Genomic DNA, 23,560 nt, shown 5'->3' with positions numbered 1-23,560 from the left:
ATTATTCTATAAATGTTACTTTAACAGCTGCAAGAGATAGCCTAACAGGCTTCATAGTCGATATAGACCAGCTGTGCTTTGTGATTTGTTTTCATGAATAAAAGTGTTTCAGAAACATCCCCCCTCTGATTTCTTCACAAGTCACACCCCGTCTCATGTTATGCCACGCACAACTGAGCTACACCCAACATTTGTTTCTTAACGCTGGAATGTCGTTTCAGTATTACCATACAGGGAAGTTGGGTCTTTTAGAAAAACTCGTAACTTTGGTTCCTGTAAAGAAAATTCCCAACGATGGAGCAACAGAACCAGGATGTTGTAACAGTTGCTAAGAAATAACGTAACGATCATGGAATAGACTCGCTAGCCATTGGCTAACGGGTAAGACCTCTTTAGTCGACTGGTTAACGTAGTCACCTATGGTGCGGGAGACACGGGTTCGCGTCCCGGCTCTGGCGGTACCCGGGCTGCCCCCCCCCCCCGAATTCGCTACAGTATGAATATCCTGTCTAAATCTGTCTGTCTGCACGCCCCACCACTCTCCCCAACACCCACAAACCCTCCATCACTGTATGTCCTGACTTTGTCTCCATACACGAAGAGAATCCCCCTGCCGTATTTGCTAGCTAGTTCATACAGGGTTTGAAGATGCGTGGATTGACCAGGCCTGATACTGACTGAAAGGTCTAGTCGAGGTTTGAAAGCAGAATTGTGTCCTGATCAGGCTCGTCATGATGGAGACATTTTTGCGCTGCAGTTGGCTAACTTTTCATAGCCGGTATTACCGTATTTTGCCAATAGGCGGAGTCACCGGTGCTTCTTTTTGAGCTTTGTGTAACCGGTTATTTTCTTGCCCGGTGCGGGATTCGATACGGGGTGTACTGCATCACAAGGCGACATCACTAACCGCTCGGCTAAAGGATCAGACCCGGTAGCAAGGGACTAACGTGTCTTATTAGTAGTTTACATTTGCTTCTTAGTGCTGCAATGCTTGCTTGCATAAGACTGTAAATGAGCGACGGTCAGGTTGTAATTGGAGCCCAGCAGTCGCGTCCCGTGGCTTGGTGGCGGTACCGCCTGTTTTAAACTGCGGTCGAATGTTGAACAGCAGGCTGAACACGTGTACTTATTAAACCTGCCCGCAGGAGCCACAATATGTGCTTTAATTTATGATAATGTAATCTACAAAGACTCCCCGGCCGATCGCCAGGGGGTAGTCGAGCGGTTAGCGATGTCGCCTCGTGGTGCAGTGCAAACCGGATCAAGTCCCGTAGCGGGCGGAAACTATGCTCTGTTACAATTAGTGGCAGCGGCGGGATCCGGAAGTGTGCAGCTCCTCAGAAGGCCCTTCGGAGTGCGGGAATAACAAAGCCCGGAAGAAGGTGACTACTCTAACCTACAGAAAGACTCACTGGCCGGTCGCCAGGGGGTCGCCCCCCCCCTTAGTCGAACGACCCCCTGGCGATCGGCCAGTGAGTTACAACAACAATGGCGACTGTGTTGAGTTCTGTAATAAATGTGTGCCGCCATGACGAGCCTGATCCTGGTGTTTCTCCTCCTCAGTAGCGCCCCCTGCCCCTCCAACTTCTCCTTGGCTTCTTACAGAAAAAATAAACGAATAAATAAAAGCTGGTCATGTTTCTTTCTTCTGATCCGTCTGACTCCTCCTACTGCTGTCTCTCCGCCCACAGGAGCCAATGAACGAACAGAACTTTGACACGTATGTGAGTACTTTGACTGACATGTACACCCATCAGGACCAGTACCAGAGCCCGGAGAACAAGGCGCTCCTGGAGAACATCAAGCAGGCCGTTCAGGGCATCCAGGTGTAGACCCCCTGGCCGAGGTCCCAGCAACATACGCAAAGCAAAAAAAGAAGAAGAAGAAGAAGAAGAAGGGGGGAAAAAAACTGAAGAAAAATAGAGAGTAAAAAAAGTGGAGAGGATGGGTTCTGTTTGTTTGCTGCTGTTTTTTTTATCACCCTCCATCTTTCTTTGGTTCCTCTGCCGTTCCCCGCTCTGAACTCTCTCGCTTCCTCTTTCGTTTGGCTCGTTGTTGCCGCGCTTTGGAAAAATGCCCGCCAACGGCAGGGTTTTAATGGACATCCACGTTTTGTACATTTTCATATGACATGATACAATGTGACGTACTGTTTATAGCTGCTAATGTATGCACATTCTAGTGTATATGTATTTATTAATTGTAAGCTTGAATCATTTCTTATTTTTACGCTGACGGACAAACAGTTCAAACGGGTTTACTGAGAGGAGGAGGGAGGAGGAGGAGGAGGAGGGAGGAGGGAGCTTCTCTCAGCCGAGTCGGGAGAATTTTGATGTGCAGGTTGTTCAATGGATGTAAATTACTCGAGTTTTTTTGTAACGATGTTTTAAAGCCGTCTTCAGTGGTCTGTGTGGACTGATACTACCGTCTATGTTGAAACACGTTCTGAGAAGACACCATGTTACACACCTGAAGATCTCAAACATCATGACACGGAAACTTAGCGGTGCAAATCCCATCATCCCCAACGGAGGCGCTCGGTTCCAGACCTCCTCCTCTGTGCAGCCGGCTGGCTTCCCTCACGGGACGAAGGAGAAGGCCAAGGACCACAGATCATGTTGGAGACAATCTTGTCATTACGAATTTGTTTCGATCATCAACCTTGACCACTAGCTACAAGGACGACTTATCAGCAATATTGGTATAATGGTATGAAACCACTTGTTTAGATGTGGGATGCAATCTCTAGGAACAACGTTTGGGTATATGCAATTTCTTATGAATCAAACTAGCGGCGAGCTGATAGATCTTTTTACTGAATAGAAATGTATTGCGTTTTGTACAAACATTTTACTACAATCATGCTCTGGGGTTCCGACACGGGGGGACTGGCTCCAGAAAGGGAAGGTTGTGGACCCTGTTTCTCTCATGTTGGATTTTGCACAGGGACACCTTTGTTTCCATGTTTTGATGTTTTTATTGTCGATGAAGAGATTCTTGGAATGTCCTATTTCTTTTTTAATTTTCTTTCTCTCTGAAGGCCGAAGGCTCCGTAGGGCGTACAGGGTCACCATCCTTCACGGTGGTAGTCACGGTTGGCTGCGTGAGCCACGGGATGACTTGATGCAGTACTACACGTAGTGCTACGTGTAGTACTGCATGACTTGAGCAGCGCTTTAACAGGGGTCACTGGGAACGGGATGAACACTAAACTATAGCCAGCAGAACAACTCCGGTGACCTTCACAGTGCGAAGCAGCCACGGTGCCATGTGTGAATGTCATGCATTTAAACACTCCCGTTGACATTGTTGGTGAAATACTTGATGCAGATTGGCTTTTACTGTGACATGAACACCGTCGATCATGCATGCACTTTACTGAAACGCATCAAGTATTCGCATTTGGTAAAAGGAGCAAAAGCCGTACCTCGAGTACGCGGAGACTTCGATAAGGAACCACAGCAAGTTCTCATTTGGAGAGGGGGGGAAGTATTGTTCGGACAAGGCCACATTCCACGATCCCACGTCTCTGTCCACAGCTTTGTCTGCAGCTTTCTGCCAGTTCAAACTGTATTAGACTGACTGACTGCTTGTCGTTTTATTTAGTCCAGTATTCCTACTGATACAAAGAAAATGGGATTAAAAGCACAATTCTGCCACTTTCCAAGTCGATAGACGTAATATCAGATGTAAAGCTAAACTGTAAGTACTTCCACAGAGACTCAACACTAACGTTGTCATGCTAGAATGCAAAAGAAATCCATTCGAAGATTTGTGAAATCATCCGTTCATCGAAATGCTAAAGTTTCCCTTTCTTTCAGTAGTAAATTGATGAGGGGTTGTTTTGTTTTGTTTTGTTTTGTTTTAAATTATACAACATTCGTTTTCTTCTCCTTTCCCCTTTCCCCTTCCCCCTTCTTTCCAGCAAAACGTTCAGTTTGTTACTCCATGGCATGGATTCTGTTGATATTTTTGCCATATGTTTACGGTCACAACTTGCTGCGTGATATTTCATTTGAATTGTGATATTTGTACTATTTTTATCATGCTGGTGTTGGCATCTCTCGCTCTGAATAAATCTTATGTTGCAACACTGCATTTCCCGGCCATTTCTTCCCCCGGCAGTGTGCGAGTGAAGAGCGGGAGGCTAATAAACTGGACCACAGACGCGCATCTATCACCGGTTCCCCTGCAGCCGGATGGAATATGGTGTGGGCCTTACCATAGCCTGGCCTTGGTTAGTCCAGTTAAACACTGCTGCCAGCAGGGGTACCGCTGGTCCACTTCTCTGCGGTGGACTGAAGAAACCATGGATGTATTATAGTAGTTCTACTATACATGGATGTACTAGTTCTACTATAATACACCCACGCGCTAAACCAAGGAACGTTTTCGTCTTCCGCTTCCGGTGTGGGAAGATGGCGGCGCAAATTCACTCAGATCCTCTACCAGCCACCAGCCAACACAAATAACCCTGCCCCACCCCCAACTATCCCTGTTGACGAAACCAGACTGGAAAATGTGGATCACTTTACGTATCTCGGAAGCCTCCTAACCTCCAAAGCTCATATCGATGAGGAAATACACCACCGCCTCAGTTGTGCCAGTGGGGTTTTCTCAAGACTGAGGGAAAGGGTCTTTGAAAACTGCGACCTCCAGGCCAGAACGAAAATTCTGGTCTGCAGAGCGGTAGTGTTGCCCACCCTACTGTATGGATCAGAATCCTGGACCACATACAGCAGGCACCTGAAGACACTAGAGGCACATCATCAGAGGTGCCTCCGAAAAATCCTCAAGATCACCTGGGAAGATAGACGCACCAACACCAGCGTCCTGGAGGAGGCTAACATGCCCGCTATCACTGCCACCATCGCCCAACACCAGCTCAGATGGACTGGCCGTGTCATCCGTATGCCTGACTCTCGCCTTCCAAAACAAGTCCTATACTCCCAGCTTCTCACAGGACAACGTGCCCCGGGAGGTCAAAAGTAAAGGTGTAAGGATAACATCCAAGCGAACATCAAAAAAGGCCACATAGACCCTAAGACCTGGGAGGACACAGCAACCAACAGCGCCACCTGGAGGACACTTGTCCGGGAAGGAGCGGCACTATATAATAATGATCTCTGCCGTGCTGCAGAAGACAAGCGCAGACTCAGAAAGGAGGGGGTTTCCCCCAAAAAGGCCCAAACCAATCCCACGACTACCACCGCCCACCCCTGCCCACACTGCACCAAAACATGCGGCTCCAGGATCGGCCTCTTCGCCCACCTGAAGACCCACAAGGACCAAGAAGGAGGACAGTCATACTCGACCCCGAGTGACCGCCGATGATGATGATGATGATGATGGTGTGTGTGTGTGTGTGTGTGTGTGTGTGTATTATATATATATATATATATATATATATATATATATATATATATATATATATATATGTGTGTGTGTGTGTGTGTGTATATAACTTTGTTAAAAGAAACACTCAACGATAGGGAAAGTGCTCAACAAATAAGCAGCAAAATAATTACTTGTACTGTCTCATAAAGAATTTACTTGACTCACTGGATTATATATATATATATATATATATATACACACACACACACACACATATATATATATATATACACATATAGTAACGTACACGGATAAGTAGACAGTTAGCCCTTGGCTAACGGGCCAGACCCTTTAGTCGGTTGGTTAACGTTGTCGCCCGCGGTGAGGAAGATACGGGTTCGCGTCCCGGCTGTGGCGACGGTTCCCGGAATGCCCCCATATATACATACATGTATATGTGTGTATATATGTATATATATATATATATATATATTGTAACGTGCATGGATTAGAAGACACGCTGGCCGCTGGCTCGCGGGGCTGACCCTTTAGTCGAGCGGTTAGCGATGTCTCCTGCGGTGCGGGTGATACAGGTTCGCTTCCCGGCCGCGGCAGCTCCTGTGGTTGCGTTGTCCCCCGAATTCGCTACAGTATATACACTCACCGGCCACTTTATTAGGCACACCTGTCCAGCTGCTCGTTAACGCAAATTTCTAATCAGCCAATCACATGGCAGCAACTCAATGCATTTAGGCATGTAGACATGGTCAAGACGATCTGCTGCAGTTCAAACCGAGCATCAGAATGGGGAAGAAAGGTGATTTAAGTGACTTTGAACGTGGCATGGTTGTTGGTGCCAGACGGGCTGGTCTGAGTATTTCAGAAACTGCTGATCTACTGGGATTTTCACGCACAACCATCTCTAGGGTTTACAGAGAATGGTCCGAAAAAGAGAAAATATCCAGTGAGCGGCAGTTCTGTGGGCGAAAATGCCTTGTTGATGCCAGAGGTCAGAGGAGAATGGCCAGACTGGTTCGAGCTGATAGAAAGGCAACAGTAACTCAAATAACCACTCATTACAACCGAGGTATGCAGAAGAGCATCTCTGAACGCACAACACGTCGAACCTTGAGGCAGATGGGCTACAGCAGCAGAAGGCCACACCGGGTGCCACTCCTGTCAGCTAAGAACAGGAAACTGAGGCTACAATTCACACAGGCTCACCAAAATTGGACAATAGAAGACTGGAAAAACGTTGCCTGGTCTGATGAGTCTTGATTTCTGCTGCGACATTCGGATGGTAGGGTCAGAATTTGGCGTCAACAACATGAAAGCATGGATCCATCCTGCCTTGTATCAATGGTTCAGGCTGGTGGTGTAATGGTGTGGGGGATATTTTCTTGGCACACTTTGGGCCCCTTAGTACCAATTGAGCATCGTGTCAACGCCACAGCCTACCTGAGTATTGTTGCTGACCATGTCCATCCCTTTATGACCACAGCGTTCCCATCTTCTGATGGCTACTTCCAGCAGGATAACGCGCCATGTCATAAAGCTCGAATCATCTCAGACTGGTTTCTTGAACATGACAATGAGTTCACTGTACTTAAATGGCCTCCACAGTCACCAGATCTCAATCCAATAGAGCACCTTTGGGATGTGGTGGACCGGGAGATTCGCATCATGGATGTGCAGCCGACAAATCTGCAGCAACTGCGTGATGCTATCATGTCAATATGGACCAAACTCTCTGAGGAATGTTTCCAGTACCTTGTTGAATCTATGCCACAAAGGATTAAGTCAGTTCTGAAGGCAAAAGGGGGTCCAACCCGGTACTAGCAAGGTGTACCTAATAAAGTGGCCAGTGAGTGTATATATATATATATGAGAAAACGTCCATCAAGTTCATATGAGGAATGTCATCAAGATGATATCTGTGGAATATTTTTTGCCACCGTGCAGTAGACTGAGAGAGATCGTACGTTGGAGAATCTACAAAAACACAACAGAGCCCTCCCAGACTTCCAACTGAGCGGTGCTGATTTACGGCTGTTGTCGACCACCGCCACGCCGTACACACCGCCGTTAGTCCCGACTCACAGGTCGTCTGTCTCTCCAAAGACCCGACCCACTAACGCTTGATCCGACAACAGCGTATCAACCAGCCCCCGGACTGCAACACGTCGCCCCGCAACCATGTACAAGCAACACTTACAGCCCCTGGAGAAGCTGGACACGCTACGGCAGTGTTTCTCAACCGGGGGTCCGCGGACCCCTAGTGGTCCGTGGTGTAATTGCAAGGGGTCCGTGAAAATAAAATATATTTTAAAAAAAAGATCCTATGACATTTATAGAAATAGGATTATTTTACTCAAATGTGACTGAGACCTTTATCTACCTAAACTATAAAGGGTAACAGGACTTTTTTCTCTAATTACATCTGTTTCACAAGTGTAATTTATTGTATTTTAATAAGAGCTCTCGCTCCCGTTTGCATTGTTAAAAGTTACTAAAAATTCTGTTGTTACATATATATCTGAAAGTTACTGAATACATATTCTGTTTTGTTACATATATCTGAAAGTTACTGAATACATATTCTGTTTTGTTACATATATCTGAAAGTTACTGAATACATATTCTGTTTTGTTACATATATCTGAAAGTTACTGAATACATATTCTGTTTTGTTACATATATCTGAAAGTTACTGAATACATATTCTGTTTTGTTACATATATCTGAAAGTTACTGCATAAGAATTCTGTTTTGTTACCTATATCTAAGTTACAACTGAAAGCTCTTATTTTTGCACCAAAGAGTGAATAAATGCTATAATGCAATTTAAAATGCAGCTTCTACTGTTTCTATGAAATTGCAACACCCCTCCCCCAAGATCAGGTGGAGGGGTCCTCAGGGTAGATCAAAAATACGCAGGGGGTCCAGGACCCCAAAAAGGTTGAGAACCACTGCTCTACGGTATGAAGAGATTTCACATCAGGAGTACTGGAAGCAGTGGTGGATCTAGAGATTTTTTCCTGGGGTGGCAAGACTGTGCCCCAGAGGTGGCAGCTGCCACCCCTTTGCCACCCTGTAGATCCGCGCCTGTGAGGGGGAGGGGGGGATTCTAAATCGGCGACTTCTGTTTGAGATGAGTTTGGTGCTGGTCTCAGTGACCTTCACCATGCGTGTACATAAAATATACTTTAAAAACACATTATCTGATTTATAAACGGGGTGGCAAGACTGTGTCCCAGAGGTGGCAGCTGCCACCCCTGTAGATCCGCCCCTGACGAAGTGGTTCTTCACACTGCCGCTATTTGGTTTCTTCAGTCCACCAGGTCTGCTGACATGGATCCAGGAAGGAAGTTGATCATTACAGTTAAAAACCTGCGGGTGGCGGTAATGTGCCGTTAAAGACGTAAATAAACACCGCCGAAGAAGAAGAAAGGCGGCGTAGAAGAAGAAATCCCCCCTGTTTGTTTTGTTGTCTTGGTAGCCGCACGCACGCAGCGCGGAGCCGAGCCAAAGATGTCTGCCACGGAGGACGACACCGAGCTGCGGGATCTTCTAATCCAGAACCTGGAGAACAGCGGGGTCCTCAACAAACTGAAGGTACCGAGGCTCCCGGGGGCGGCCGCTTAACCAGCGGGCGCCGTGCTGGCCCGGGTTAGCTGTCGTCATGAGGACGGACCGCTAACGCTAACCTCGCTACATGCTAGCACCAGGCTCGGCGTTCGGCGTCTCTTAGCGGGGACGCCGAACCCAGCCGAACCCAGACGGGTGTCCTTTTTAGAGGAAAACGCGGGTGATTACGGATCATCAGTTTGGGTCGACTTTGTTGTCATTTTATATTAACGCTCGGTGGTTGCGAGTGTTGCGCTGGGCGGTGTTCATGGTGGCTGCTTCTATCTGTCTATTATTTACACTTTACTATGGGGAACATAGTCACCATTAAGTAGGTGCTTATTAGCATGCAAATTAGCAACATGTTGGCTCTTAATTGGTCATTATTACGTACTCATTACTGCCTTATTCTGCATGGCCTTATTATACAACCAGTAAGCCATTAACTATGAGTTTTCCCTCTATAACCTCAGAAGTATTGCTTATTAGTAGTACCATCTCAATATGCTTTGCTTAGTATGGACTTTATAAGGTGGTAGTACCACAAGAAGAGTTATTCTCCCTTACTAACACTTAATGAATATGGGGTAACACTTTAGTATGGGGAACATAGTCACCATTAATAAGGTGCTTATTAGCATGCAAAGTAGCAACATATTGGCTCTTAATTGGTCATTATTACGTACTCATTACTGCCTTATTCTGCATGGCCTTATTATACAACCAGTAAGCCATTAACTATGAGTTTTCCCTCTATAACCTCAGAAGTATTGCTTATTAGTAGTACCATCTCAATATGCTTTGCTTAGTATGGACTTTATAAGGTGGTAGTACCACAAGAAGAGTTATTCTCCCTTACTAACACTTAATGAATATGGGGTAACACTTTAGTATGGGGAACATAGTCACCATTAAGTAGGTGCTTATTAGCATGCAAATTAGCAACATATTGGCTCTTAATTGGTCATTATTACGTACTCATTACTGCCTTATTCTGCATGGCCTTATTATACAACCAGTAAGCCATTAACTATGAGTTTTCCCTCTATAACCTCAGAAGTATTTCTTATTAGTAGTACCATCTCAATATGCTTTGCTTAGTATGGACTTTATAAGGTGGTAGTACCACAAGAAGAGTTATTCTCCCTTACTAACACTTAATGAATATGGTCTGTTCTTACATAACAACACACAAAACTACAAGTGTTAATAGTGTTAAATTACTCTAGATTAAGTTTTTTTTACTTAGAATATGTTCCCCATACTAAAGTGTTACCATATATTCTTTATGTTGCAGGCAGAGATGTTTGCCGCCGTCTTTCTGGCGATGGACGAGCAAGATAAAATGGAGGTAGCTGTTATGTTGACGTTAACGGTGTTTGTCTTTGCCTCTTCTTCGCCAAGCATACTCTTCGGTGAAGCCGGTGAGCTCTCATAAACTTTCCCCTCCCTCTCCTGTTTTACTTCACATCAGAACAAAACGTCACTCGTCAATGAAAACCTGAAGAAATGTCTGAACACCAAAGACGGTGAGTGCAACTGTATTGCTCCACTTATAACCTGGCACCGCACTCCACAGTCCGAATATAACTTAATCTGATTACTAGGGTTGTGTAGACTTTGCGGTCGTGTGTTTTGGACACTCGGGTGAAGAGAGGAGCGGAGCTGTCAGCTGATCACCACCTGGTGGTGAGTTGGATCAGATGGAGGGGAAGGCTGCCGGACAGACCTGGAAAACCCAAACGTGTAGTGAGGGTGAACTGGGAACGTCTGGCCGAGGTCCTTGTCCGTGAGGTGAGGAGTGTGTCCGTTTTGGGAACCTCAGAATTGCATCTCTGCTCTTCGCAGATGATGTGGTTTTGTTGGCTTCATCAGGACGCGACCTCCGGCGTGCACTGGGGCGGTTTGCAGCTGAGTGTGAAATGGCCGGGATGAGAGTCGGCACCTCCAAGTCTGAGGCTGTGGTTCTCTACCGGAAAATGGCGGATTGCTCCCTCCGGGTTGGGGATGAGTTGTTGCCTCAAGTGAAGGCCTTCATGTATCTCGGGGTATTGTTCACGAATGAGGGAAGGATGGAGGGGAAGACTAACAGGCGGATCGGTGCAGCATCAGCAGTAATGCGGGACTTTGTGGTGAAGAGGGAGCTGAGCCGGGAGGCAAAGCTCTCAGTTTACCAGTCAGTCTTGGTTCCAACCCTCACCTATGCTCATGAGCTTTGGGTAGTGACCGAAAGCGTGAGATCGCGGATACATGCAGCTGAAACGTATTTCCTCCGTAGGGTGTCTGGGCTCAGCCTTAGAGATAGGGTGAGGAGCTGGGACATCCGGTGGGAGGATGCTTAAGATTAACAACAATGAAGCATAGTGCAATATGAAATAACAACTGCCAGGCAGCAGACAGATGTGCTTAACATTCTTTCAGCAGCAGGTGGGCTGACTCAGCAGTGAGCAGCAGAAAACTTTCTGTATTATGAACGATAGAAAATAAAATAACCTTTCACAGAGGTCTTTCATAACTGCTGCTTAAAATGGAAAAAAATGTAGACTATTATTGGCAGTCACATGCTGCTGTAAACAAACACCAGTCTCACTGTCATAATCAAAACAGTCATGACAGTAAAATAGCTTAGCTGTGGGGAGAATTTGAAAACAAAAGACTCAAAGAATCAAAAGAAAATGATGCCAAGAGGACATCTTGTGGCCATTCAGAATAGCGCACATTGGTCAGTCACTTTCAGTCCACACTAAATTTAACCCACATGTCCTGCTTTAAGGTTTTTCTTCAGGAATATCAGATGATCCACATGATCAGGGTGACGCAAGCTGCGTTGTGCTGTAACTGTGTCGCCGGCGGTGCTAACCACTCTCAGAGGGTACGCTAGTTGCTGGAATAGACAGGTAGCTCTTTGCCAAAGCTGAAAGCAGTGGAGGATCCACTTGTTTTTTTCCACCACTGCGAAACACCCCCACCCAGACATAAAGAGTCGCTCTCTCTGTATTTTAAGATTTCCTCCTTAGCTGTCTCCCTTGCGGCCTTCGTCGGTGCTCTTGCAGTGAGGAAATCCTTGAACATCTGGTCCAAGGCCGTCTTCTTCTTGGGGGTGCGGGGGGGGGGGCATCATCTAGGGAGTGGAACAGAAAAGAAGAGAGGCTCATCAGTTGTGCTGAAAATTGTCAGTCAATACTACATGAAAATAAATTATAACGTACATAACTATACATGTGGGCGGCACGGTGGCAGTGTTAAGCGTGGTCGCCTCACAGCAAGAAGATCCTGGGTTCGAGCCCTGGGGTAGTCCAAACTCGGTGGGTCGTCCCGGGTCGTCCTCTGTGTGAAGTTTGCATGTTCTCCGCGTGGCTGCGTGGGTTTCCTCCGGGGGCTCCAGTTTCCTCCCACAGTCCAAAGACATGTAGTTCAGGTGAATCGGCCGTGCTAAATTGTCCCTAGGTGTGTGTGTGTGTGTTGGGCCCTGTGTGATGGTCTGGCGGCCTGTCTAGGGTTTCTCTCGGCCTGCCGCCCAGTGACTGCTGGGATAGGCTCCAGTATCCCGGCGAGCAGGATAAGCGGTTCGGATAATGGATGGATAATTATACATGTACAATAACATAACACATGCTTCTTCAAACCAACATAGTTTTATAACTTTTGGCACTGTTCCCGTCAGAACCAACCTGTCTCTTTCTCGCTGTGGGGGCTGCTGTCACCTTCTGTGTCAGCTGCCCGGCCCTCATTCAGTGCGTCTGTGTCACCGCCCCCTACCTGACAATAATCCGTATCGTCACCTTCTTAAAATAATGGCCTAAGTCATACGTATTTTCAAGTTTTTCAAAAAAACAGAATAAACCGACAAATTTTGTTTCTCTTTCAGTTTGTTCTGTTTTTTGAAAAACTTGAAAACATGACTTAGGCCATTATTTTAAGAAGGTGGCAGTATAATCCAGAGACTAGCAATCAGATTCCTTAAAATAAACAAATAAACATAGTTTAAGTAAGACACAAGTAAACAACAGTGGTCTTCAATGTTCCACTCGTGGCAAACAACCGCTAGATTATTCCCCGTGTGAGCCTGGTCGAACGCTCTGGTCTGTAGAACATGGTTTTGCAAAACCCACTCGTCGTGGATGAAGCGTACTGGGACCGTAACATAAGAATCAGTGGCGCAAGACGTCCAGCCACCAACTGTTATTGCAACCCTTTGTGCGTGTGTCAGTTACTCTGCCATCTCTCGTCCCACTTTGTCGTACAGAGCAGGGATTTGTTCTGGGCGAATAGCTTCCCGTTTGGTGTTTTGCTCCTAGGCTCCTGGACGTGGGGGAGGTATTTGAAGCCCTCGGTCTCTGTGACGCCGTGAGGCTGGGTATCTTTACAGATAAAGAAGGCTGTGGCGTCAGTTGTTGGCGTCCGTTCTGGCCAGTGGGGCCAGAAAGAAAGTTGCAATGCTTTGCTCGCCACTCTTGGGGCTAGTAGCCCGAGACGGGGGAGGTGGGGGGGAGGCTGGGGCACCGGCAGGCGTCACACCATACCTCCGTTTCAGGTGAGTAAGAAGGTTAGTCGTACCGCCTGTGTGCTTTACAGCAGCACGGCACACTTTGCCTGGTCAAGTTGCCCGTCTTTCTTGTAAAATCCGTAGTCGCTAAACTGTTGGTGAGGTGCTGTTGTGTATTTGCTCTGCCTCCGCCATGTTTGTTGTGACACACCTACGGCATCAGCGCGCTAATGTAACACATACGTAACGTAGGAGGAAGGCATATGACCGCTAGTGATTAAATAGGTCGGTTTTTACCGATGTACTCGCATCGTGCCTGCGCTGGTCCAGGTATCGGACTGGTTAATACTCCCACCCCTGCTGGTGACACATGACCAGGGATCCGACGCGGTGTGCTGCTCACTGTGAGCGTTATTAAACATGACAAGTAGTTGAGGAAAGTACAGGTAACATGACTGAAATGTGAACGTGAATACAGCGGTGGTGTTGTGTGGCTACAGACGTGCTACTGACATCTCTTCTGATCGGCCTCCATCACAACGAGGTCCTGTGTGGTAGAAGGCCCAGACGCTAAAGATACGGGGTTGTGTTCCCTGTGTAGGTCAGGGGGTCTTGGTTAGGTTTTGTGGTTGTTTGTTTGAGGTCAGGTGTTGATGTGAACGCCAGCTCTCGGTTTGGTTTCTCTCAGGACGTCTGGTAGCTGGACTGGTCAAGGACTTCCTTCATGTCTTCAACCTGGACTTCACCCTCGCCGTGTTCCAGCCTGAGATCAACACTGTGAGTATCAGAACCACAGACAGGATGAGCGATACAGACCTGGTAGAGCACATACAGCTGTCCTGGTTTAATTCTGCTCTCATCTGGGTTCAGCAGGGGTAGGGAGGTGTGCAGAGGGTCTTGACGTGCATGCAGGAAGATAAATGGCGGCCCGGAAGAAAAAGACGTTGTTTAAAGTTTAGCAGCGTTTTCTCCTGGGAGATCTCAGTAAAAACACATTGCAGTCTTGAGCTGAATGTAGGGAAATATCTTATTTTCTACAGCTTCAGGGTTGACTTAGATGATATGCAACACGGCGTCCGGGTAGCGTGGCAGTCTATTCCATCGCCTACCAACACGAGGATCGCCGGATCGAATCCCCGTGTTGCCTCCGGCTTGGTTGGGCGTCCCTGCAGACACAATTGGCCGTGTCTGCGGGTGGGAAGCCTGATGTGGGTATGTGTCCTGGTCGCTGCACTAGCGCCTCCTCTGGTCGCTTGGGGCACCTGTTCGGGGGGGGGGGGGGCTGGGGGGAATAGTGTGATCCTCTCACGCGCTACGTCCCCCTGGCGAAACTCCTCACTGTCAGGTGAAAAGAAGCGGCTGGTGACTCCACATGTATGGGAGGAGGCATGTGGTAGTCTGCAGCCCTCCCTGGATCAGCAGAGGGGGTGGAGCAGCGACCGGGACGGCTCGGAAGAGTGGGGTAACTGGCCGGGTACAATTGGGGAGAAAAAGGGGGGTAACTGGTAACACCTGATGTGTGTGTGTGTGTGTGTGTGTGTGTGTGTGTGTGTGTGTGTGTGTGTGTGTGTGTGTGTGTGTGTGTGTGTGTAGCTAAATGTGTTGGACAGTCGTGAGCAGATGTGCAGGGAGTTGGGTCTGTCAGAGACGGAAGTGAACAGGAACTCTCCTCTGCTGCTGGAAGTGGCCAAGAGAAGCCGACACAAGGACAGAGTCATCATGGCGGAGGTGAGCTCACCTGTCACTTGACTCTCCTCTACTGCTCCTTCCACGAGGGAGGGTGGATTTAAGATATTATTTTCAGTCGTTTTGATTCGGTGTTTAAGTAGGGCTGTCACAGCTGTTACATAATCGCCTGATGGTGATTATTCGACCTGACCGCGATCGCGTTGCAGAGTCGTCAGAATCGTTTCCTTTCATTTGTATAAAGACAGCTGGATGAAACTAACAGGAAGTTCGTATTTCCATTACGAGTTCCACCTCGTTTCCCACCATTTGTTGTTCGACTGGCGCTCTTTCAATGACGCCATCTTGTTGCGCCCCTGGCACACGAGTGGTGAATTAGCGCCAACAAACTGTTTATATTGAGACAGTTGTTCTGTAATGTTCTGTAATCTATAATGTTCGACGACTGCATTTGGGCGAGCATGTGTTGTGACGTTAACATCACGGGCGTAGCTGCAAGGCCAGACACCACAGCACCGCAGTGGGCACATGTTAGGTTAAGCCAAATGAAAAAGGAGAGCCCGATAACTTGAGGAAGCGATTTGTTGGATTTGCAGCGAAAAGGTGGCAGTCATAAGCGCCAATACCACAAATTTTAAAAACCCATCTACGGATCCACCACCCCACCCAATTCGCCGAAGTTGGAAAGACAGCCACCGCCACAGCTCCATCCCGGCAATTGGCTGTTCCTGAAGCTTTCAGACGAGTGTCTATATACATACATACATACATACATATATACATACACACACACACACACACACACACACACATATATAAATGCAGTGTGTGTGTGTGTGTGTGTGTGTGTGTGTGTGTATATATATATATATATATATATATATATATATATATATATATATATATATATATATATAAAGCAGTATCTATATATATATGTGTGTGTGTGTGTGTAAACAGGGTAATTGGCCAAGTACAATTGGGGAGAAAAGGGGGGGAAGCAAAAAAAAAAAATCGTTAATCACGATTATTTGTATGACAATTAATCGTCAGCTAAATGTCGTGGTGGTGACAGCCCTGTGTTTAATGACTTTCTGTATTTCATGGTCCTCTCTGCTGGTCTGCCTGTAGGGAGACGTGCCCCCACACATTCCCAAGGTAACATGTTTCTGTCTGTCCGTCCGTCTGTCCATTTGTCTTTCCGTTTGCCTCTCCGCCTATTAGTCTGCCTGTCTGTCTCTTTGTCTGTCTGCCCTGAATCCCAGTTCCAGTCTGAGGGTTTTGACGTGCCCACGGCGGTAAACAGGTAGACAGTGAGTCTGTCAGCAGTCCCTCATGTCACATGAGGAAAAGCCTCAAAGGATGACGGAAAAGCCACTCTGGTAGAATATGGAGAGAGATCCCCCTTCCGGGACAGACTGAATTGTGTTAAGGTACCAAATGGACAAGCTAGAAAGAGAGGTAACACACCGAGCTATAAAATAAAACACTTCCTGGAAACAGGTTGTTTTCAGGAAGCGCTGTAAAGCATGAGTCAAGTAAGAAGCTGTAGAGGCTGAGTAATAATTGGTGCAGACTGGGACACACATGAAGCATCGGCATCCTCTGACAGAACCACAGCAGCAGACCACACACAGACACACACACACACTTGTTTAACTTGTTACCAGTGATAAAGTCACCACATCAACAGAGGAGCCAGATATTGAGGCCTGCGTCTCCAGAGAGCTCAGGTGGGCCTGGGGGGTCGTGGGGGTGACATGTCAGCCCCAGCAGGTACACATATGAACAAAGACCCACCAGACACAACACAAGGACTCACGTGGCTCAGGTCCTGGGCTGTTCCGGTGGCGTCTGGACACGGCTCGGCATCCTCCTCATCATATTCTTCATATATTTTATAATTCGTTATAATTGTGTTATCCTCTTTCAATGTTGTATCGTGTAAACACAACATCATTGCACGTTGTGCGTCTTGGGAGAGAGATCCTCCTCTGTTGCTCTCCCTGAGGTTTCTTCCTGCTGTTTCTCCCTGTTAAAGGGTTTTTAGGGAGGTGTTCCTTATCTGATGTGAGGGTGTAAGGACAGGATGTTGTGTTGCTGTGAAGACCCCTGAGGCACATTTGTAATTTGTGATATTGGGCTACACAAATAAAACTGACTTGACTCAAACAGACAAACAGATAGGGATCATATCGTTTTAACACACTGTCTCTCTCTTTCTCTCGCTCTGTCTCTGTCTCTCTCTGTCCAAATGAGTGTCTCTCTCTTCACCCTGTCTGTTTTTACACTGTTTCACTGTCTGTCAGTCACTGTCAGCTCACCGCTGTCTGTCTGCCTGTCTGTCTGCCTGCCTGCCTGTCTCTATCTCTGTCTATCTGTCTGTGTGTGTGTCTGTCAATCTATCTCTCTGTCTATCTGTCTCTCTGTCTGCCTGTCTATCGGTGTGTCCGTCTGCCTGTCTGTCTATCTATCTGTCTGTCTGTCTGTGTCTCTCTGTCTGCCGGTCTATTGGTCTGTGCGTGTGTGTGTCTGCCTGCCTGCCTGCCTGCCTGTCTGTCTGTGTGTCTCTGCCTGTCTATCAGTCTACCTGCCTGTCTGTATGTCTGCCTGTCTGTGTGTGTGTCTGTGTGTGTGTCTGTGTGTGTCTGTGTGTGTGTCACATGATCTTAAGTTGACATCATGTGGAATGTTGTGTGTGATATGGTTTGTGTTTATTGCTCTACAGTGTGTGTAGGTGGGCACATGATAGAGGTGTCTTGTCATATGAGAAGATGAGGGAGGTGTAACTGTGTGTGTGTGTGTGTGTGTGGGGGGGGGGGGCGTGTGAATGTCTTCAGGCTGTTTTTGTTGTTATCTGGGTCAGTCAGACAGCCCGCTGACGTCCCAGCAGAGCCACCGAACTGTTTCCTGTTAGCAGAACTGTTCAGAGGAACAGGAAACAATAAGAAAAGTTTGTCCTGATTTTTACAGTCGAGTTTCACATTTTGTCAAGTCGGCAACTGTCACGTCTCCCACACAGCTTGCATACCTTTGTCTTCATGTGCATGAGGTTTAGAATTATAATAATCATAACATTAGTGCAGCTGCTTCTACAACTGTTGTGGTCATTATATTACTAAGTGTACTTTTATTTCTGGCAAGGTTTTTAATACAACTATCAATAATGCCATCAATGCTACTGCTATTTATGATAATACTATGAATAATGGTATACGTACTGTGAGCTGATCTTGTACAAGCTCGCTAAGGATTGCATCTTTTTTCCTCCGAAAGTCGATCACATGGTAACCAGTAATGAGCGGCCAGAAAGACGTGATGGTTTGGATGAACCCTGTTGTGTGTAAAACTGTTCACATGAATTCACTTTCTGTCCTCCTGAAGGATCTGACTCCCAAACAGATGGCAGATGCCAGGAAGACATTTGACTCGTATGACAAGGTGATCATCACACCTCGCCTGGTTCCTGTGTTTCGGAGTCGGAGGTCACATGTCGGTTTGTGTCGTCAGTCATTTTTCTGGGTGGTCGGGACTCGTTTCCCTGAGATGCTGATTGGTGTCGTGTTCCCTGACAGGACAAAAGTGGCACCGTTGGAAAAGAAGATGTGAAATCTGTCTTCTCAGATCTCCTCCCTCATTTTAACAAGTACGTTCACAGCATCACGCTGGAAGTTTCTGAAGGAAAAATGGTGGAAAGTCATTCACACATGCGTACATTCATACACACATAGACTGATAGGTAGTACATCTACTCATTCATTTACAAAGTCCTAATAAGTGAAACAAACAGATATGAAAAGAGGTCAAAATAGGAAATACAGGAAGTTGCAAATATTAAAGATGAGGGAAGGCAAAGTCTGTTAGTCTCATGTCCTCTATTTTAGTCATGTGTCTTTAGCATGTAGTATGTTAGTAATGGGTTCTTACTGTTTTATGTTAGCCTTATTTTCATACTATGTAGCATACTAGCAATGTATCTTTAGCATGTAGTATGTTAGTTGTTTCTTTACCATGTTAGCCATGTGTCTTTAGCATGTTTTATGTTAGTTATGTTTCTTCAGCACGTGTTACCCTTGTGTCTTTAGCATGTAGTAAGTTAGCCATGTTTTTAAAATGTATGTTAGTTATGTTTCTTTAGCATGTGTTAGCCATGTGTCTTTAGCATGTAGTATGTTAGCCATGTCTTTAGTGTGTAGTATGTTAGCCATGTGTTTTAGCATGTAGTATGTTAGCCATGTGTCTTTAGCGTGTTTTATGTTTCTTTAGCATTTGTTAGCCATGTGTATTTAGCATGTAGTATGTTAGCCATTTGTTTTTAGAATGTTGTATGTTAGTTATGTTTCTTTAGCATGTGTTAGCCATTTTTCTTTAGCATGTAGTATGTTAGCCATGTATTTTTAGCATGTTGTTAGTTATGTTTCTTTAGCATGTGGTATGTTAGCCATGTGTTCTTGCTGTACTCTGTTGTTTGCTTGTTCGTACAGGAGCATGTTGGAGAGGTTTGTCATCGATGAACTTCGAGCTGCTGACAAAATTTTGAGTAGAAGTAAGTATTTTTATAATCTTTATTTATAGCCGTCAATACAAATGTAGTTTTAGTAGTGTTGGTGGTTTTGGCAGTAATTTTAGAAGTGTCACTACTCAATAAGAGGAAGTTTTAAGATGGTCTGTCATCTAGAACTATACTGAAAGTGTTTCCATTGATACCGTTGCTGTTCAGGATGTTATAATAATAATTATTATTATTATTATTATTATTATTAGGGGTCCAAGCAGCGAAATAGAGATTGCACAGATGCTCGATATCACGTTTCAAATGGTGTTCAGATGTGTCAAACGATGAGGATGCAGTGACTTTGTGTTTTACTGTAATTAGTACTCTATGCACAACATTTTCTATTTTGCCAAAGGTTTGTTCAAACTTCACCAAACTCTTTAACTGGACAACAAATTCTTTCAAACGTTTTGCTTCCTGAAAAAAAATTAAAGATTATAATAGACAATATCAAGCTGAACACAAAAAATAATTTCAGATTTGCTGTATCACGTAGGAATTTGGAGAAACATTAAAATAACTTTTATTGAATTTAACAAGTTTAATGCATAGTTGCCTCAAGTGAAGGAGTTGAAGTATCTCGGGGTCTTGTTCACATGTGAGGGTAGGATGGAGCAGGAGATTGACAGGGAGATTGGTGCAGCATCATCAGTAATGCAGACGTTGTACTAGACCGTTGTGGTGAAGAGGGAGCTGAGCCGGAAGGCAGAGCTCTCAATTTACCAGTCAGTCTTCGTTTCAATCCTCACCTATGGTCATGAGCTTTGGGTAGTGACCGAAGGGTGAGATTGCAGATACAAGCGGCTGAAATGAGTTTCCTCCGTAGGGTGTCTGGGCTCAGCCTTAGAGATAGGGTGAGGAGCTCGGACATCCGGAGGGAGCTCGGAGTAGAGCCGCTGCTCCGTCGCGTCGAAAGGAGCCAGCTGAGGTGGTTCGGGCAACTGATTAGGATGCTTCCTGGGCGCCTTCCTTTGGGGGTTTACTGGGCACTGCCAACTGGGAGGAGACCCCGGGGTAGACCCAGAACTCGGTGGAGGGATTACATGTCTATTCTGGCCTGGGAACGCCTTGGGATCCCCCAGGAGGACCTTGAGGGCGTTGCTAGGGAGAGGGACGTTGGGAGTGCCCTACTTAGCTTGCTGCCACCGCGACCCGACCCCAGAGAAGTGGCTGATGATGAATGAATGAATGAATGAATGAATGATCGTGTAGTGATGCTGACACATTGTGTTGGTTCAGCTGAGCTTAAAATTTTTTGCAGCTGATTTTCGTTTGTACTCAACATCTGGTGCCTCTCGTGTCAGTGTCCAACAATAGTTGGCCAGCATTGATGGATTCCAGCAGTGGCGGCTGGTGCTAAAAATCTTTGGGGGGGGGTGCAATTTACCTTGGTGCAGCACACCTGACAGCTGCTTTAATGTCCACACAGTCACAGAGTTATTAAGAAAGGCGATGTAGCCTAGATTTTATCAGGGTTCGTAGATGGTGGATGGTTGACAGTTGAGACGAGGCGTCATGGTGGGTGTGAACATGATTGACAGCCACGAGAATTGTCCAATCACATCGGATCAAAAAACATTAAAACGATACCGATTCACTGCCAATAAAAATGGGAGTGTCTGGGGAGCACATGGAAAATATGAAGAAACCAATCAGACAGCAGCCTCATGTCACCTGCTCGCCAAGAGTTTGAGGGCTTACATAAGGTATTGTTTGGCTGGTGCCCCTCATCCAGGAAGTATATGTATTCAGACAGAAATCAACCAAATACCGTTTGGAACCAATATTTAATGGCTACTGACAGGCGCTCACAGACTTATTTCATAACTATTTGCATTATACAACTAAATTATATTCAACATGTTTAAGTAGATTTTCATCTCTTGACATTTGAAGGGGCGGCGCCCCAGCAGCCTGTACTGGCTAGCCGCCACTGGATTCCAGTTGCGCTGATACCTCTTTTCCATGGTCCCAATGTCCTGGTGAAGCCTTTCACCATGTTCATCACTGACTGCACCAAGATCAGCAGGGAAGAAGTCCCAAGAGTGATGCAGAAAATGAATTTTCAGTGACATGTTGCACTTCATGGTTTTGTATTCTTTGAGCATGTTGTCCAGCAGCTCAGTGTAGTTTGGTGCTCTGTAGATAAAATACACCCAAAAGTGTTCAGGAAGCAAAATCTTCGATGTCCAGCAGAAGTCTGTGTGATTCCCCCCCCCCCCCCCAGAATTTTATCACCAACACTTTAGCTACAGCTGGTTCTCAAAGTTTGCACAAATTCTGTGGGCGGGGCTTATATTACAAAAACTATCGAACGCTTTGTACTATTGCAACCAAATTTGGTATACTTTTTGGCCAATAGGTGGCGTAGCAGCGTCACAAGTTTAAATAGCCATCATTCATTAACCGTTTGTCCTATTCATTTGAAATGTTGCATGCTTCTTCATTGTACAAAGATTTAACGATATCTGACAGGACGCCCTCATACTCCAAAAAAATATGGCTGCCATCAGCCAATCAAATTTTAGCTGTCAACTCAAACAGTTGTGTGCAACTGATCATCATGAGTTTGTTACACATTTGCAGGCATACGCCAGATGCAAGCCTGCAGCATGTTGTCATAATCGACCTGGTGGTGGTGCTGAAACAACCCACTTTAGGTTTTTGCATGTAGCTACAAAAATGTTTGGTCTTGAATCAAATGTGGACTTCTCCTGCAGCCGTGGGTCATGCCAAATCATGCACAGGTACACTCCAGATGCGAGCCTACTACATTTGGCCAGAATTTGCCAATAGGTAGCGCATTTGCGAAACTGCTTGGATCCTGTTAACTGCCACTTGTGGCTATATTTGTTGATGTTGCTAAAAACCGTTTCATTACATGTCTAAGTTATTTCTTTGGTGTTTTACCCTGTGTTGCTGCAGAAATAGACTTCCAGGAGTTTGTGGAACTTTACAAACGGCTCTTCGCTCAGTGCAGAAGTGTGGTGAGATTCTAACAGACTATCCAGACAGCTTTACTAGCTCCAGACAAACTTCACTAGCTGTGGTTAAACTTTACCAGCTACAGATAACGTTGTACAAGCAAGGGGCTTCTGGTAAGCCCCGTTGGGTATCGATGGGTATTGTGTAACAGCGTCTTCCTTCCTAAAGGTTGTACAAGACTCTGGTGACACCAACCACACTCCCGGTATGTTGATGAAGGAGAGAGTTAACCCATCCCCTACCAGTAAGGTATGTTTGGTTTTCCCACTGTGGAGTTAGCATAAAAGTAAGAGTTCCTGTGTCATAAATCAACTCTTGTAGTTGGCAGAGTAGGGCCCTACGAGGCCTTTAAGATCACTGCTAAAGGATTTATCCATTCTTTTTCAATATCTGTTGTATTTCCCCTAGATTTAAATATTTTTACACTACAAAATACTTGTAATCATTGGGTTTAATGTCCCTTGTGTGTGTCTGAAAACATGGAATTTACGCCTGAAGGTTCACTCCTGCATGCGAAACGTAATGCATCATGGGAAAAGAGCTGCTGCTGAGTTAATCTCGTTTGTGGTGACATGTTCTTAGCAGCTCTGATAAAGAAAACCCTCAAAGCTCTGCAGTGTATTTCCCTCATACGGGAGCAAATCTCTGCAGTCACCACAGTAGAAAATCACACCCACTGAAGGTGGAGCAAAGAATTGGCTCCAAATGTCTTTTGAAGACTGTCCATGTTGTTAAAAGAAGCTTTTGTCCTCATGCTTTCTGAGGGGCAGGAAGAGGAGGTCAGTAGAATGAACAGATGTCTGAATTATTTTGCTTCTCTTCCTAGTTTACTGTAGCTTCTCACAGGCTGATAGTCTCTGTTTGGTCAGTAGACACTGATAGCC

At 45.9% G+C, this 23,560-nt stretch overlaps 2 protein-coding genes across 7 annotated transcripts in view; both read left to right on the top strand.

Moving 5' to 3' along the window:
* The window catches only part of myt1la (myelin transcription factor 1-like, a), an 87,847-nt gene extending 86,015 nt beyond the window's left edge, over window positions 1–1,832 (top strand). Inside the window, exon 25 of the mRNA XM_056294593.1 lies at window positions 1,692–1,832. Coding sequence (XP_056150568.1) covers window positions 1,692–1,832 — 141 coding nt within the window. The remainder of the gene's footprint in view (window positions 1–1,691) is intronic.
* A 6,981-nt stretch (window positions 1,833–8,813) lies between these two features.
* cep43 (centrosomal protein 43) overlaps window positions 8,814–23,560 on the top strand; it is a 29,035-nt gene continuing 14,288 nt past the window's right edge. For 4 of the 6 annotated variants that reach the window (XM_056294380.1, XM_056294382.1, XM_056294378.1 and 1 more), the window contains exons 1-11: window positions 8,814–8,952; window positions 10,262–10,315; window positions 10,439–10,493; window positions 14,139–14,227; window positions 15,044–15,178; window positions 16,268–16,294; window positions 18,521–18,577; window positions 18,712–18,782; window positions 19,621–19,682; window positions 22,617–22,678; window positions 22,845–22,925. In XM_056294380.1, the coding sequence (XP_056150355.1) occupies window positions 8,869–8,952; window positions 10,262–10,315; window positions 10,439–10,493; window positions 14,139–14,227; window positions 15,044–15,178; window positions 16,268–16,294; window positions 18,521–18,577; window positions 18,712–18,782; window positions 19,621–19,682; window positions 22,617–22,678; window positions 22,845–22,925 (777 nt within the window). In that variant the 5' untranslated portion in view covers window positions 8,814–8,868. The remainder of the gene's footprint in view (window positions 8,953–10,261; window positions 10,316–10,438; window positions 10,494–14,138; window positions 14,228–15,043; window positions 15,179–16,267; window positions 16,295–18,520; window positions 18,578–18,711; window positions 18,783–19,620; window positions 19,683–22,616; window positions 22,679–22,844; window positions 22,926–23,560) is intronic. The other 2 variants (XM_056294379.1, XM_056294381.1) reach the window with 2 other exon arrangements.

The sequence above is a fragment of the Lampris incognitus genome, chromosome 15 (assembly GCF_029633865.1).
Source record: "Lampris incognitus isolate fLamInc1 chromosome 15, fLamInc1.hap2, whole genome shotgun sequence".
Lineage (NCBI taxonomy): Eukaryota > Metazoa > Chordata > Actinopteri > Lampriformes > Lampridae > Lampris > Lampris incognitus.
Note: the sequence above shows the minus strand (reverse complement) of the source record. Positions and strands in the feature narration are given on the sequence as shown.